This window comes from Stenella coeruleoalba (genome assembly GCF_951394435.1).
Source record: "Stenella coeruleoalba genome assembly, chromosome: 11".
In the NCBI taxonomy this organism is placed as follows: Eukaryota; Metazoa; Chordata; class Mammalia; order Artiodactyla; family Delphinidae; genus Stenella; species Stenella coeruleoalba.
The window spans coordinates 89,250,210-89,267,596 of record NC_137157.1 but is presented as its reverse complement, the minus strand read 5'-3'; the positions used below and the strand labels follow the sequence as shown (position 1 = coordinate 89,267,596).

Below are 17,387 nucleotides of genomic sequence, written 5' to 3'. Positions count from 1 at the left end.
TCGCACTTCCTCTCTGGCATTTCTGACAGAGAGCTCTTTCTCTTATTTTAAAATTTAGCATATTCTCTCGACTTGCCTTCTCGTTTTGCTTCCAGAGATTGCTTTGGGAAAATGAAAACTGACATGATGACGACATGTGTGCTTTCTTGGTAGTTTCTTCAACGTTATGGTGACTTCCCCCTGATTTTTGCCAAATTTCCGCCGCCCGTTGATTCCATTTTTCTCCTTCTTATATCCCTGGTACCAGTGTTACCTTGCTCTTTGCGTAAATGTCATTAAATGTGCTCCTGACTTGCTGCTACCATGGTAATAGACACTTGTCATAGGCTCTTGACTCATTACTGTATTTATATGAGACTTGGTCACTTGTGGTTTAGCAAACTGAAGAAACAACCTGATTCCCAGCCAGTAAATGGATTCAAACCTGTCTAAGATGGGTGATAGATTAAGGTTTGGGTGCTATTATTATTTAGTAATTAGGAAAGTCTCTGAGTAGACTAGTGACAATGTATCACTTGGGGAAAAGATCTTGGCTGTCAAATAGCATCCATTCTACTGTAGACAACCTCAGTGGGACACAGAGCCAGAGAGAGAGAGAGCGCTGAGAGACAGAGAGAATGAGACAGAGAGAGAGATAGGCAGAGAGAGACGGAGAGGCTGGGTCTTGACATCACGATCCCTGATTATCTTTGACACCTCCACTAAGCTCACTGGAGAGCAGGGCTGGAGGCATCCCAGGAACGTCTGTGGAGAGGCTAAGGAAGTGGAGAGACTAGTTGACCTAAGGCTCCATCTTGATCTAATGATGACTGTCATTTGAGGAACAGACAACTTACCTTGTGATTTAAGGAACACCCTACAAGGATCCCTACAACAGTTTTTCTTGTTGTTGTTTTTTTTTTGCGGTACGCGGGCCTCTCATTGTTGTGGCGTCTCCCGTTGCGGAGCACAGGCTCCGGACGCGCAGGCTCAGCGGCCATGGCTCACGGGCCCAGCCGCTCCGCGGCATGTGGGATCTTCCCGGACCGGGGCACAAACCCGTGTCCCCTGCATCGGCAGGCGGACTCTCAACCACCGCGCCACCAGGGAAACCCTCCTACAACAGTTTTGAGATAGAAGTACCCACTCACTACCATAGAGTCTGAACTTCTGCCCTTAGAGTCATGCCTTTGGGTGTAAGCAGGAGAACAGTAATTATTCACAAAACGGGAGGGAGGGGGCACTACCTAGGGGTGTTAAAGTACCTGTTGTTTCCATCCCGCAACGACTGATGGAAGAAGTCACGTTCTTTTGAGACTGAAGTCCCTTGGGCTAAGGCATTGTCTTCCATGGAATTGCCCTGAGAATACATAAAGATCTATTGTAGACAACAGCTTTACTGAGAGGCAGCGATATAGAGAGGGCTAGCCCCTGGGATCTGTAGTCAGGATCCCTAGGTCCAAATTTTTACTCTGTCCATGCTGCATGTATAACCTTTGGAAAATTATTTATTTTTATTTTTTGGCCACACCGCATGGCATGTGGGATCTTAGTTCCCCGACCAGGGATCGAACCCGTGCCCCCCGGCACTGGAAGCACAGAGTCTCAACCACTGGACCACCAGGGAAGTCCCTGGAAAGTTATTAACTCCTTTGTGCTTCATGTTTCGTATCTGTAAAATGGGGTCTACAATTGTACTTATAGAGTTACTGTGATGATTAATGAGTTAATATTAAATAAAGACACTTAGAACAGTGTCTTGTACTCAGCAAGTACTACAGGAGTCTTCACAAATCTTAATCACATTTTGGGGGGTGAATTTGTTTTTCTTAACCCGTTCTTTCCTAAGCAGTTTGGAATTGACTATAGCACATCTGAGGGCATTTTGTTGAAAGGGGAAGGAAAGGATGCTTTTGAGCCCAAGACCCTCTTTCCCGACCCCAGTGTGGTCAGTCTGGGCAGGTCTTTTCAGTGCGGTGCTTCTGGCAGCCTGAAGTCCACATGAGGGTAGTGCCTGGCTCCACAGAGGAAGCTGAGGGCAGGGAAAGAGATGTTAGAAACATGCTGTTTTGGGTAACCATTAGAAACATGCTGTTTTGGGTAACCATTAGAAACATGCTGTTTTGGGTAACCATTTTGTCAGGGTCTCTGACCCCAATGTGGTCTTTCTTTTCATTCTTTTTCCCTTTTGGATTATTTAGAGAGTGTTTCACCTGAGTGGCTGGGGATGATCCAGTGTTGGTGACATTATGAGTGTCATTTGTAGAAGGGGCTGGCTCTTCAGAGACAGAGGGACCGAGGTTCTAGTCTGTGACATCCCGTATCTCTGTGACTCTTGATAATGTCTCAGAGCTGCAATGTCTCATGTACAAAATGGGCGTGCCAAAATGTGCCTACTTCCCAGGATTGGTGCCAACCAAATGTGACGATACATGTGACAGCAACTTGTGAACTGTATAGGGTTGTTATTATGAGTGGGTCCTTTCACTTCCCTGTTCTCTACAAGCAGACCTGAATGTTAGCAGCACCTGTGTGCTGTCATCACTTGGCTGTTGAATTCATTTAAGAACCTTACCCATAAGCCTGTGACCGGTAATTGTATGTCAGCTTCTCTAGCAGTGGCGATGGGCTATGCCCACCGCCGGACTGGTTCACGGTCCTAATGCTGAAGCTCTTTTCTCATCCAACAAGGGATCCTGACAGTTTTCAGAAGGGGTGATTCTCCCTCCTTCAATTTGTAAATCACATAATATTAGTAGGAAACTTTTTGGAATCATGAGCTGTATTTTGGTGATACTGTTACTCTGATAGTCGACGAAACACTTTCAGAAACCAAGAGAATTAGAGGTTGGCCAGAGTGGAATGAATGCTATGGAATGAATGCTATATATCAAGATTACCTGAAGGGGATATGAGAGAGAAGGGATTAAACCGAGTAAAGAGATGAGGGGAAATATCCCAGAAGCTTGAAAAAATTTACCAACTCCCAGGAGCAGATTTCTGAGTGTTATTAAAAAAAGTCCCACTGATGGAAACATTTTCACTAGCAAATTTACATAATAAGAATATGGTTTTCTTAATTTTGTATACAGGCTCAATGCAGTGACTTTTGGCTGCATTGGATTGAAGCGTTACAAGAAAAAAAGAAAGAGGAAAGAGATGTGGACATCAGTTATGGATAGACTCAGCTGGGGTCAGATCTGTGCTCTGCAGGTCACAGAAAACATTTTCAAGTACCTTGCCTTTCAGGTCTCCCTCGTGGACAGAAATAGAGCACCGAAGATGCTTCTTAGGGAAGACTCCATTTTCCCAATCTTTTACAACTGAAACATGGAGCAAATGAGTAGCTGGGTACAGACCCTTGACATCAAGTGACTGGGAGTCAATGCAACACTGCAGGGACACAGAACTTTGCCAGCCAATGAGCACATTACGGGAGAAATACAGTACAGAACCCAGCAGTCTCCTACAGACAACGCATCCCTTTAAGTTAATTGGTGTTACAGAGAAGCAACGCTTCTCTGTAAATGCTCCGCTTATTTACAAAGCTACAGATTTATGTAAAGCAAAACCAATTACACTTAATGCCTAAACTATTCCAGGTGCTCAGTGATAATGTTGCTAAGCACTAGACAAGAAACTAGTGCATGAATGCATCCTGTTTCCAATGGAAGCGTGTGTAGTTCCCACAGTTTAGCTAATCATGAGTGTCAGCCCCGATGTGAGAATTCTAAGCTCTTCTGGTGTTCGCTTAGGGTCATCTTTATAATCCTGTAGCTCTCTTTTCATCTCTAAGGATGAGTGAAAGCATAATGAGCACCTTTTTCTATTATGATGTAGAAATTAAGGAGAGGAAGGCAAACTTGGGGCGGTGGGGAGGGGGAACAACAAAATAAGGCAAACCCTTTTTCTAATGGTGAGAGGGACCGTTAGAGCTTCTGACTTGTACTGAGACGAGATGTTTAAAGGTTTCTTGATCTTTGGGGTGTTCATTAAACCCAAATCGCACACTTGGCATTTAACGTTTTGCAGCAAAGAAAGATTCTAAGGAAGATCAAGGACCGGCCTCAGTGTTTCGTCAGAGAACAAATGCTGAAAAAAGAAGGATTTAAAAAAGTTACAGGGCAAGAATTTTTGTCTGTAAGAGTTTGTCTTTTCGTTTGTCCTCAGAACAAACAAAAAATAGTTTGAGTAAGAGAAACACCTGGTGCTTTACAGCTGTTCTTTTGCAATTAAAAATGCATATCGCACCTAATCAAGATGTGTAAATCTTTTATTCTACAGATCTAAAATATTTTAGGTCACAAGGGAGGTGCTTAACTGCAGAATCCTTTGCAATCAGCTGATAAACACCCCTCTCCTATCCAGCTTGAACTGTCCCTTAAAGCAGTGGTGCTCAGATTTCAGGGAGCGTAAGAAGACTTGGGAAGGTTTGTTAGAACTGCCGATTCCTGGAAAAAGGTTTGGGTTAAAGCAGTCTATGGTAGGGGCCAGAAAGAGGTGCCTGAAGCAGGGGGTCCTTAACAAAACTTTGACAAGCACTGCTACAAAGATTTGGGACACTAGTTGTATTTGCCTTTTTTTTCTTTTTTTTTTTTTTGGTTTAAATGAGTTTTTTCACATTTCTTTGCTTATACGGGAAAAATCTCTTTTAGAAGATAATTTTCTGAGTGCGTCTGAACTGGTAGCAGTGGAGACTAAAAGACATCCTTTGGACTAGGGAATCTCTTTAAGCATCCCTGATTGATTTGATCACTTGCCCTTCCCCCAACACTCATTTAACCTTCCTTAATTTTCTTCTTTCCTTCAATCGCAATAATTCCATCATTTCCATTTATTTTACAGTTTCTTCGGTATGCGAATATTCTCTTTTTGTTAAGGACCTCTATTTTAGTAGTGTTGCTCTTTGATTCAGAGAATATTTCCTTAATTCATAACTTGATAGTGTAATAGCAAGATGAAGTATAGTGAAATTGTGTATAGGTTTATTATTTACTCTGACATAGACAGTATATGATCACTATGCCTGACATGCAGTAAGTACTCAATAAATGCATTGAAAGAAAGAATGTTAACATACTGTTATTTTGATTCTAAGGACACATGAAAACTAAAAAATGTCATATAGGTTGCTTATAATGGCCAAACCATTGTAAAAAGTTTTAAAATACTGTGATGCATAGGAAATATTAACTTTTTGTTGTCATAGAGTAATTACTTAGACTTTGAAATTACTTCATTAATTCAAAGGCATAACATGTTAATGCAAAAGCGTAATAGTCATAATTATGACTAGAGGAGTCATAATAGTCTTTGTAAAGTACACAGATAATATTCATAAGGCCACCTCACACATATTAGCCCTAAAACGAAAACGCATAGTGTCTAGCCGAAGAAAACAGTGAATACTCTGCTCATAAGACAGGTTGAGTCAAACAGAGTTTCACAGGGCTGTTTCCCAAAGATCAATACTCGAAGAAAATTCCTGTGTACTGCCATAAAATTTCAGAGACTTTTCATGGAGGGGAAGTGTGTCTTCAAGATTACTTCCGCTGATGTTCTGGGCATTAAAATGATTTAGATTACAATATCTAAAAAAGAAAGAAAGAAAGCTTTTTTTAGGACCAGTTGTAGAGGACCTGATAAATCATTTACCTTCCCCCTGTGCTTGTCTTACTTTTATTATAGACCCATAGATACTGGCACAACAGTGATGATTATTTAAGAGCACCGCTCACCAGAACAGTCTTTATAAAACGACAAAAGGAGTTTTAGGACATATTAAGGTGCCTCACGAGGACCTTTAGATGGCGCTCTTTTACAACCTGCAGTGAGTCTGACAGTGAGAGAACTGGAAAGTCTGGAATTATCAACCTTGTAGATTTCGTGGCGGCAGGACTCGAAAGATTTATCAGATGCACTGAGGGTTTGTAAATTCGGTGCTGAGACTGTGTGGAAAACACCACTGTCAAAGAAAAAAATCCATGAACATATTTCTAAAATGTGTGCCCTCCATCCTTGACTCAAGAAAAATCTGGTTAAGTGCCAGGCAGCATGCTAGGGTCCAGTGCTCACCCTAACGTACCGAATTCTCACTCTAACCCTGGAAGGGTGGAACCATCCCCATTTCACAGACAGAAATACTGAACTTCTAGGAGGTTAAATAAGTTGCTTAGGGTTTGTATGAGTAATAGTTGGCAGAGCCTGGGTTTGAAACCAGAAGTCTCTTATTCAGAGTCCTGGCCTTTTCCCTCTATGGCACGCTGCCTCTAAAGGCAACTTACTTCTTAAACATTTTTGAAGAAGTTCCAGGAGGAGAGGAATTTCAGACTGCTTTAGTCACTGCTGTATTCCTAGTACCTTGATCAGTGCCTGGTACATAGCAGATGTACAATAAATATTGGTTGAATGAACAAATGGTCAAGGGCCATAAGTTCAATTTTATCAAATGCACCTAAGTCTTTGAGGTCAGACATTTCTTCTTTTTTTGATCTGTGAAAGTTTCCAATGCTAGAGAGTTTTACCTTCTTTTCCGTCTTAATATATTGCTAGCGATAACTGTAAGAAAAGGATATGCTTGAATGACTGGTCATTTTTCTCTGATTTACGTCTCTTTCAATAATCATTGCAGGTTATGCACAAAAGATTACTGGTCATTAACAAAATAAGCACAATGATATCAACTTCGTAAGATGTGTTTTACAACATTGGAGGGACGGTGGTGTCAAGTTGTAATAACAAATACGCTTCTGCTCTCTCCCCCCATAAACATCTGTAAATACCCTTTATTTTAGCATTTGATGTAGGATACATAGTTATAGTAAGGACTGTAGAGGTGTTTGTATGATACTTTTCAGCAAGGAAAGACATTTCATCCACCTACTTCCTCCACCCCCAACCTGGAGAGCCTCAGGTGTGTCATGTCACCACTGCCCTATTTCAGATTTGATTGAGGGGGACTCTAATACAGACAGAGGCAGAGGAAGGGGATTGTTTGTAATGGAAGGTACATCTGGACTGACATTCATGGAATAGTCCTAATTATACTCAGTTAAGTGATCTCCTACTGACCCCTACAAGATTAGTTTGGTTCTAGGACTTACACCAGGATTGTTGCACACTAATATAAACTGGATGGTAGGGTGCCCTCAGGTGCTAACACAAACCTAATTCCACCTGTATATTAGCGAGGCTGCTGTTTCATCATTAATCCACTGCTCTCAAGATCTTGGGGACAAGAATAACTTGGGACTGTCCTATTCTTGATAGATTTGCCACCAGTATCTGGCTCTGAACAAATACACCTTTGGGTTTGGTAAAAATTGGATTGTGATTGGAAGTATATTAAGATCAAACACCATCTGACTTACAAATAATATGTTTCAATAATGCTGTCCCTGGGACGTCTGTGTTTTCCCCTGTTTCTTTGCATCCTTATTGTTCGTTAGGGTTTGACAGAAACAATCAGTATAGAAATAAGCTGGAATCATGCCCTTCTCACTGCAGACAGTGATCCGATGCCTTGGATTCCAGGTAGTTTTTTGGTTAACTCTTTTGATTTGGCCCCTTGGATCCCAGTGGGAAATAGATACCCAAGGCAATGTGTGCCTTTGAACTAATGTAGTTGCTTCTAGCTACTTAATCTCTGCAGGCAAATTTTTCAGATTCTCCTTTCTTGTGAAACATGACACACATTCTCTTCTTGTGGCGGCTGATCAACAGGTGGTGGTGGGTATAGTTAGTTGAACTGAAGGGACTGGTTTCCTCCCCCACGAGAGTTAAGGGGCCGTCAGGGAGCAGGAAAAGGGCTCCTCTATGGCACTTAGAGGCAGCAGAGTCTAGGAGAAAGTGTATGGGCTTTGGAGACAAAGTAGGGTTTGCATCCTACTTGTGTGAACTTAGTCAATTTACTTGGTTCAATTTTCACTTTAGTTTTCTTACTTATTAAGTGGAATGGTATGATCTCCGTAACAGGGAGGGGGACAAACCTGCTGCTTAAGACGGAAATGCTCAACACATGGAAAATTAATTTCTTTCCTTCCTGCTTTGTTTCACCCTCTCTTTTTTACCTTCCCTCAAAAAGTATGCAGGAGAAAAGAAAGTATACAGGAGATGGAGAAGATCTGGTAAGACTCCAATTTCTTTCTGAATAAGCCCTACATTATCCCTTAGTTCCTTCCATCTTTGGTTCCTCCAATCTCTGGTTCTTTGTATTTTTTATTCTCGCCTCCTTCTCTGAACCCCAACTCTACCATCTCTCACTTTACAGTAACTCACTTGCTCGACACTCACAGAAGAATCATACTTAAATGTTTTGAGTACTAGATGCCAGCTCCTTGTAGACCAGTACTTTGTTTTCTTTGGTTTTATTTTTCTAGTGCTTGGAACAATGCCTAACATGTTGGTTAAATGAATGGATAAATGAATAAATGAGTCAGTCCCTGAGCTAGTAGGTTTTTGGTTCCAGCACTAGCTCTACCTGAATTCAGCCCACAGTCATGGTCCTCTGAACCATATCTCAGCATGAGTCTAGGTAAAGAATAAAAAGAAGGGAGCATAAGGCAACATATGAAGCCATTATTATTACTGCTAACACTTTGGCAATTTACTCATCCTCACAGCAACCTTCTGACACAGTTACCGTTCTTATTATTTCCTTTTTACAAAGTAGAAATTGAGGCTTAGCAGGGTTAAACAGCTTAAAGTTTGTGCAGCTAAGTTGTGGGACTGGATTCAACTGGGCTGCCTCTAGAGACTGCCTTTTAAACTACTTCATGAAAGACAGGGTCAACTCTTACAGTGGGAGAGTAACTGAAATTGAGAAACAACGCAGGTTTGTGAGAATTAGTGGATGGGCACCACTCGTGTTTGGAGGTGATGGACAGAGGGGAGAAAGGTCTTGCCTTCAATTTCAGTTTTTGATGCCAACACATTTTTTTTTTTTTTTTTTTTTGCGGTATGCGGGCCTCTCACTGTTGTGGCCTCTCCCGTCGTGGAGCACAGGCTCCGGACGCGCAGGCTCAGCAGCCATGGCTCACGGGCCCAGTCGCTCCGCGGCATGTGGGATCTTCCCGGACCGGGGCACGAACCCGTGTCCCCTGCATCGGCAGGCGGACTCTCAACCACTGCGCCACCAGGGAAGCCCCATGCCAACACATTTTACTGCAAAGCTGGGGACATTTCTGTTGAATCCTTCTGCAAGAATCTGACTTTCTAATTTGGTTTTCAATCTAAGAATGAGACAGGCATTTTAGGGAAATTATGCATCCTGGAGGGTCACTTTGATAATATACACTTTGGAAGGTAAGAAATTTTAAAATTCAGGGAGCCATTAAAACTTTTGATTTTGTCATTAATTCTGTCTTGCATGAGGTTTAAGTGCCTCTCTTATACTGGACCGTAAGCTCCATGAGAGCAGGGACATAGGTGACACTAAACATATACTGATACTGACTTTATGTCCTTCTAATTTCTTACAGTGCCTATCACATGACTGCTGTTCCAAAAGAGATTTATTAGATGAACAAAAGAATAATTCAGGCAGGGAATAAGTGCCAATAGATGAGATACTAAATAGATGAATGAATGAAAAGAAGTGAGGAAAATAAAAATCTGTTTAGTTCCTGCTATGTGGCAGACATCGCACCTGGTCCTTTATCAACAGAGACTCAGAGAGGTTAGAGAATTGCTCAAAAGAACACAGCCATCCAAGAATACGTCAGTGAGAGGGAGACAGGCTGGCAGTGGATGGATGGGAGATAATATATATTAAGCCACTGAATGGTCTCAGGTGACCGACTGGCTAAATGATTTTGCACAGTTTGTTATTGACCTTGAAGTGGTCACTGCTGATTTAAAGGCCTGAATGGAATCCAAATCTTAAGCATCATTAGATTTCTAGCTATTTGTTTAATGATATTTGCTTTTAATGATAATGACTCATTCATTCTTATTATTGATATGGTTATTTCTAACTCTAAAATGGTACTATATGGTGGAGAAAAAAAATCTTGTTTTAGAATTGAGCAAAGAACTATTTTATTATAAGGACCAATGGAAAAAGTGAAGTCTATACTGGCACAAAAACAGAAATATAGATCAATGGAACAGGATAGAAGGCCCAGAGATAAGCCCACAAACATATGGTCACCTTATTTTTGATAAAGGAGGCAAGAATATACAGTGGAGAAAAGACAGCCTCTTCAATAAGTGGTGCTGGGAAAACTGGACAGCTACATGGAAAAGAATGAAATTAGAACACTCCCTAACACCATACACAAAAATAAACTCAAAATGGATTAGAGACCTAAGTGTAAGGCCAGACACTATAAAGCTCTTAGAGGAAAACATAGGCAGAACATTCTAGGACATAAATCACAGCAAGATCCTTTTTGACCCACCTCCTAGAGAAATGGAAATAAAAACAAAAATAAACAAATGGGACCTAATGAAACTTCAAAGCTTTTGCACAGCAAAGGAAAACATAAACAAGACCAAAAGACAACCCTCAGAATGGGAGAAAATATTTGCAAATGAAGCAACTGACAAAGGATTAATCTCCAAAATTTACAAGCAGCTCATGCAGCTCAATATTAAAAAAACGAACAACCCAGTCCAAAAATGGGCAGAAGACCTAAACAGACATTTCTCTGAAGAAGACATACAGATTGCCAACAAACACGTGAAAGAATGCTCAACATCACTAATCATTAGAGAAATGCAAATCAAAACCACAATGAGATATCACCTCACACCTGTCAGAATGGCCATCATCAAAAAATCTACAAACAATAAATGCTGGAGAGGGTGTGGAGAAAAGGGAACCCTCTTGCACTGTTGGTGGGAATGTAAATTGATACAGCCACTGTGGAGAACAGTATGGAGGTTCCTTAAAAAACTAAAGATAGACCTACCATACGACCCAGCAATCCCACTACTGGGCATATACCCTGAGAAAACCATAAATCAAAAAGAGTCATGTACCACAATGTTCATTGCAGCTCTATTTACAATAGCCAGGACACGGAAGCCACCTAAGTGTCCATCGACAGATGAATGGATAAAGAAGATGTGGCACATATATACAATGGAATATTACTCAGCCATAAAAAGAAACGAAATTGAGTTATTTGTAGTGAGGTGGATGGACCTAGAGTCTGTCATACAGAGTGAAGTAAGTCAGAAAGAGAAAAACAAATACCGTATGCTAACACATATGTATGGAATCTAAAAAAAAAAAAAAGGTTCTGAAGAACCTAGGGGCAGGACAGGAATTAAGATGCAGATGCAGAGAGTGGACTTGAGGACACGGGGAGGAGGAAGGGTAAGCTGGGACGAAGTGAGAGAGTGACATGGACATATATATACCACTGAATGTAAAACAGCTAGTGGGAAGCAGCTGCATAGCACAGGGAGATCAGCTCAGTGCTTTGTGACCACCTAGAGGGATGGGATAGGGAAGGTGGGAGGGAGACGCAAGAAGGAGGAGATATGGGGATATATGTATACGTATAGCTGATTCACTTTGCTATACAGCAGAAACTAAACATTGTAAAGCAATTATACTCCAATAAAGATGTTAAAAAAAAAAAGAGAAAAGAAAAAGTGAAGTCTAAATGGAAATTTCTTGCTCCGAATATCTGTTAAATTTCTCTAATATGCTAACTGGTCCAGTCATGGAATACAGGATTCCCATTGGCTCAGTGATGGCTCCCAGATCACTCTTTCATGGACTCAGAAATTGTTCATCTTACCACACACTTACCTTTGTGAAACACTCCAGAATCCCAGGACGTTCAACAACGTTAATGATGCCAAGAAGAAGAAGAAGCTTTCTAAATTGCCTTTGTTTAATGTGTTTGGAAACCAATTGCCTGTTTGGAACAAATGTAATTGTTATTCAACTGTGGAGTTGTAAGTTTCTGTGAATATTTTATCATGCCATAATTCATAGAGCTTTATTCGCTTGAATAATATCTACAAAGCAAAAAAGCACATCTGAAACTCAGAGTTAAAATTCATTTAATTCTGTAATTAACAGTAAAATAATAAGCAAGGCAGGCCAAATGTTTTGAAGGTCAAAAAAACTTGATTTGCATAACACAATATAGGTGTCAGAAGAGCTGGGTTCTTCTGGGTAACTGGGTAACCCTGATTATGCTATAATCAGGTAACCCTGATTATGCTATTAATTTGCAGAAACCACATTTGTCTTTTTCATCCTTATATGTCTAATATCTAGAACAGTGCTTGGCACCCCCATAGGGATTGTTTGGTAAATATACATTGAATGTATGAAAAATATTTACCATCACCAGATAGCTGGTTGCATGTGCTAATTGTAAGGCTAGTGAGATAATATATGTAGATGTCAGATATTACTTTATTTTGACAACTTAGATAAGATAATCCAGTGTTACCTTGTTATAATATCACAGACCCTGTCAGTCAAATACTTGCAGTCTCTGGTTGATGTGAAGATTTTCTTTTAACCTGATGAGTGATTCCTTCAGTTTAATACCCCTAAGTAAGGAATCCTCACTTCCTTTTGATGTCCAACTGAGTATATATGAAACTAATTAGGATTCAGGTAATTTCTTTTACTTTGCTCCTAAGTTGTGACTTTTGCTTCGGTCTTTGCTAGAACTCTCTTTTCATATCTACACCTACGTATCTATATCCATATTATCTCTATGTCTTACACACACATTCAATTTTTCTTCAGTTGGTTTTGAGATATTATCAAATACATTATATGAAATATGATGTATTATATCATATATATTATACATGCAGCACTTATTTTTATGCAATACTTTAAAAACAGCAATGGAATCTTAGTATTAACAAATATATCACACATATATAGCATTACAGAAGTTTAAAAGATTGATTAAAAGGTGAACTCTATCTTCAGAGAGAGAGCTTAAATTCAATTGCTGTTCTGAATGGGGAGAATATTTCCCCTCAAAATGTTATGCAGTATGAGAGCAGGAATGGATCATCTGTGAACAGTCAGATGCCAAGGTTCTTGGCATTTCCTTGCTTTTTTACAGGAGCGGCTCCTACATTGGGTTGTGAGCAATCTGTCTACGTCCCAGTAGACTTGATCTTCAGTGTCATCTTTCGCACATGGGTTATGGGTTGCTTCCTGAACTAGAATATGGTTCTTGGCCTCTCCCTTGACAGTGTATACTTTTAAATGGGGTTTGAATTAAATGCTCTGTTCAAGGTTGATAGTCAGCAAGTGCATAAGCATGACAGCTGTGAATAATTGTGCCGTTTCCCATTTAAAGCTGCTTCTCTTCTGTCATTTAACTTCCCAATGACTATTATTATGGACAACCATGAAAATTAGCTTGTGTCCACTATAGTCTAGGACCTATAATGAAATCTGGTACTGAGTTTAAAGCTATTTTGTAAGTTCTACTTCCCCATTTTATTAAGTTGTGTTCCGTTACAATAGAAATGTATGGTTTTATTGCTATATTGACATGCTGCCTTTATCTGATATTTAGGAGACATTTCCCTGAATGTTTCCCTCTATGTCTGTCTGTCGGGTATTGTGTAACCCTCTTAATGTGTGTGTGTGTGTATGTGTGTGTGTGTACAGAAACTAAACAGTTGATTGTACTTGAATGGGGGAGTCAGGGTAGAGAGGTCAAGGTACGCTGAGATAGCATCACGCTTATTTTCAGGAAGAACTAAGCCATCCTGCTAAGCCTATTCAAACAGTCCTGTTTCCTTGTTTCTCTTGAATTAATATCCCACTCATATTTTTGTCCTTTTCATTTCATATAAGCACTTTGCATGTCATGCGATTATACCATTTTATCACCGTGTTTCTCTGGCTAGAGTAAAAGGAGTTTGCACAGAGTATGCAAAGCCTCAGAATTAACATGGCATTAATTCTTCCCGGAGCATGCATTTTGGTCCATAACAAGTAATGGGAAAGACTATCTTTATTCTATAACGAAGTCAACTGAGGGAGAAGAATATCAATTTTGTAAGATCTTTAAAGGTAATACATAATATTTCCAAGAAATTGTGCAATTACAGCGAATACCAGCCTATCAGGAGATGGCGCTAGATCCCCCGGGCATGACGGTGTGCTTGCGTCTCTGTCACTGGGGATGCCGGGGTGGGCACGCATGAGAAGCACTGTGACTTGGCATTATGTGCATGTGGGCTGACAGGAGGATGTCGTACTAGGAAAGTTAAAGGCAGTGGAAATTTACGAGTAACACAGGATGTTTTGTGAGCGGAATTATTTTAAAAATAAAACGAAAGAGTGCCGTACCACCTGTTCAGACTCCTGATAATACTCCTCTATTGTTTCTTTATTTCTTTTTAAAAATTTTTATTGGGGTATAGTTGATTTACAATGTTGCATTAGTTTCAAATGTACAGCAAAGTGAATGTTATACTTATAGCCACTCTTTTTTAGATACTTTTCCCATATAGGCCATTACAGAGTATCGAGTAGAGTTCCCTGTGCTATACAGTAGATCCTTATTAGTTATCTATTTTATATAGAGTAGTATTTTTTCTTTTTTTTTTTTTCGCGGTACGTGAGCCTCTCACTTTTGTGGCCTCTCCCGTTTGCCGAGCACAGGCTCCGGACGCGCAGGCTCAGCGGCCGTGGCTCACGGGCCCAGCCGCTCCGCGGCACGTGGGATCTTCCCGAACTGGGGCACGAACCTGTGTCCCCTGCATCGGCAGGCGGACTCTCAGCCACTGCGCCGCCACCAGGGAAGCCCTAGTATTCTTTCTTAAATACCATTTTCAGCTGTCTTCCTAATGCTGAGCTCATTCCAGCGCCATATTTTGGCCTTCTTTAGCTATAATTTAACATTGACTGTATAGCTAATTTACATGGTGAGCTTTGTGGTAAAGAGAACCGTCACCAGAATTGATAACGTGGAACAAACACTAGCATCAAGTTGGAGAGAGAGATTCTTCATGAAGCTTAAATTTGTTTTATATGTATAGAGCGATTGTGTCTATGTAAAGAGATAGCATTGGGTATAAAAAGATACCCAATGGAAATAGCATGGGCTTTGCAATCAGAGAACTTTTGAAGTCTCTGTTATTTAATAGCTTTGTTGTTGGGCATTTGCTCAACTGGACCCCTTCAACCTTGGTTTCTCCTCTCTAAAATGACAGCAGTCCCTCTCTCACTGAGCTGTTATGAGGAGTAAAAGAGATAATAGAAGTCAAGGGTTAGGCACAGAGGAGGCACCCATAAGAATTAGGCTATCACCTCTCCCCTCTTTAGAGATGCTCATATGAAATCACGTAGCCTCAGCTTGATCTTGGGCCCATTTCCTGTTAGATACTTCTTCATGTTCTGTGTGCCTTTTTTCTTTTTTCTTTTTAACATTATCCCAGGACTGGTTGTAAAATGTTCCATTTAACATTGTCAGTTGACTCAGCTCTTAGGTACTATAACTTTATTTTAGGAGCTTATAAACTTTTATTGTCATCATTCACATTTGTGCCATTTTTCATCTGACATTTCTAGTACCTGGTTGAAATCGGGAGTATCCTTGCAAAAGGAGACAAAGTGAAGACTTTAGGTCTCGAATGGGACTAACTAGACTTCTCTAGATCTTAGCTGGGGTGGACAGGCAGGTTATCAACATGAGAAGAAAATAGCCACGTAAAGAGTCCAAGGAATGACAAAGTGCTATTTGTTAATGCTGACAGTGGGCCCCAGTTACGTACTTTAATTGTATAACCAGCTAGTTAGTAATGAGTGTTAGGCTGTTGAGGTAATAGAGCACTCACAAAATATTTGGCATGGCTCACAGTTTCCTCAAATATCTCTTGCTCAGCTAGGTTTATTTGTTCATTTGAAAATCATTTGTTAAGAAATTTTTATGTGCCAGGAAATGGGCATTCCAAGTTGCTTAAGAAAGGGAGCTCATGGGTTAGTAAGGGAGACACGCACACCTCGTTTTATTGCACTTCACAGCTACTTCATGTTTTACAAACTGAAGGTTTGTGGCCACTCTTGTCAAGCAAGTCTATCAGTGCCATTTTCCCAAAGGAATTATTTTTTAATTACCGTATGTACATTGTTTTTTATACATAATGCTATTGCACACTTAATAGACTACAGTACAAGGAATGTACAGTGTAAACAAAACTTTTATATGCACTCGAAACCAAAAAAATTCACATGACTTGTTATTGCTTTATTTGTTTTACGAACCTGCAGTGTCTCCGACGTATGTCTGTAATTACTCTCAAGCATTAGACTTTATAGATACTAAATAAAATGTTTCTATTTATCTTAAATGATCATGGTCATTTTAGAGATAAACAGACTATAGACTTATCTAAGCTAGTTCTTGTATGTTATTGACTAAAGGGTGAAGACACAGAGAGGTAAAGGGAATCATGGCTCAGCAGAACCCTCACTTCTTACCCTCACCACTGCATGAATACAGCCCCCTACTGGCGCTAACAGAACTACTAATTTTATGACTTTCCTTAGCATCTCAACAGTTTAAAAACATCTGGACAGCAGTCTTTGACATAGCTTACCCCAAATAACGTTTAAAATACCTAAGATGGCATTTCCACCTAAATCCTGGGATTGACCTATCGTGAGACTCAACCTATCATGAGACTCTTGCGGTAATTTACACTAAATTTAAGGCTTTTGGAACGGGATTGAAAAAATACGTACGGTGACCCACACATGCTATGAGGCTATAAACAGCGCAAAGCTGCTGACGTGAAAGAGGAACATACTTTATTCCTGTCCCATCTTATGCCCTGGATTATAAGGCCTAACATTTCGTGTGCTGCCTTTCCATCTTGAGTGTCGCAGGGCCCCAAGGGCCTGACCACAAATTTCCCTGCTTCCTTTGTCAGATATGTTCCCCACACGGGGATATCGTCCCCGCCTAGCTAGTTCCCTATTAGCCAGACCAGCTGCACTCCACTCGGTCCTCAGCCTAACAGATTTCACTTCCTTACCAGCTTTCAACATTATTCAGACCAGTAATCACATCCTCCTGTAGATCACCTCACTGCTTTGTTGCTACAGACCCTGCTTGTTCCCTCTCTTCCTCAATGCAACCCCACAGGGCCAGGCATGGCATGCTCTGGTCCCCTGGGCTGTGAGCACAGGTGATGAATAAACTGCTGTCAGTCTCATCTGCCCACGTATTCAGCCTTCTTATGCTATTTAGGGGGAGGATTCTTCCCTCCCCAATGGGGTGAATAGGAGGTGATCAGGAAGTGCCCCTACCACAGAAATCAAGGTCAATTCTAGACAGAATTATAGTATTTGATGTTGATCTAATGCATAGTTACTGTTTTGGGAAGGAGAAGTCCTCCCCTACATCCCTCTAACCAGTACCCAGCACCAAGTACCTCTGCTGCTAAACTATTGA

At 40.6% G+C, this 17,387-nt stretch overlaps 2 protein-coding genes across 9 annotated transcripts in view; one reads left to right on the top strand and one right to left on the bottom strand.

Moving 5' to 3' along the window:
• The window catches only part of DERA (deoxyribose-phosphate aldolase), a 358,282-nt gene that overhangs the window by 272,556 nt on the left and 68,339 nt on the right, over positions 1 to 17,387 (top strand). The window lies entirely within an intron of this gene.
• The window catches only part of SLC15A5 (solute carrier family 15 member 5), a gene marked incomplete at both ends in the record, with an annotated part of 90,257 nt that continues 78,292 nt past the window's right edge, over positions 5,423 to 17,387 (bottom strand). Inside the window, 2 exon segments of the mRNA XM_079936974.1 lie at positions 5,423 to 5,570; positions 11,744 to 11,852. Of these exon segments, the coding sequence (XP_079793100.1) occupies positions 5,423 to 5,570; positions 11,744 to 11,852 (257 nt within the window).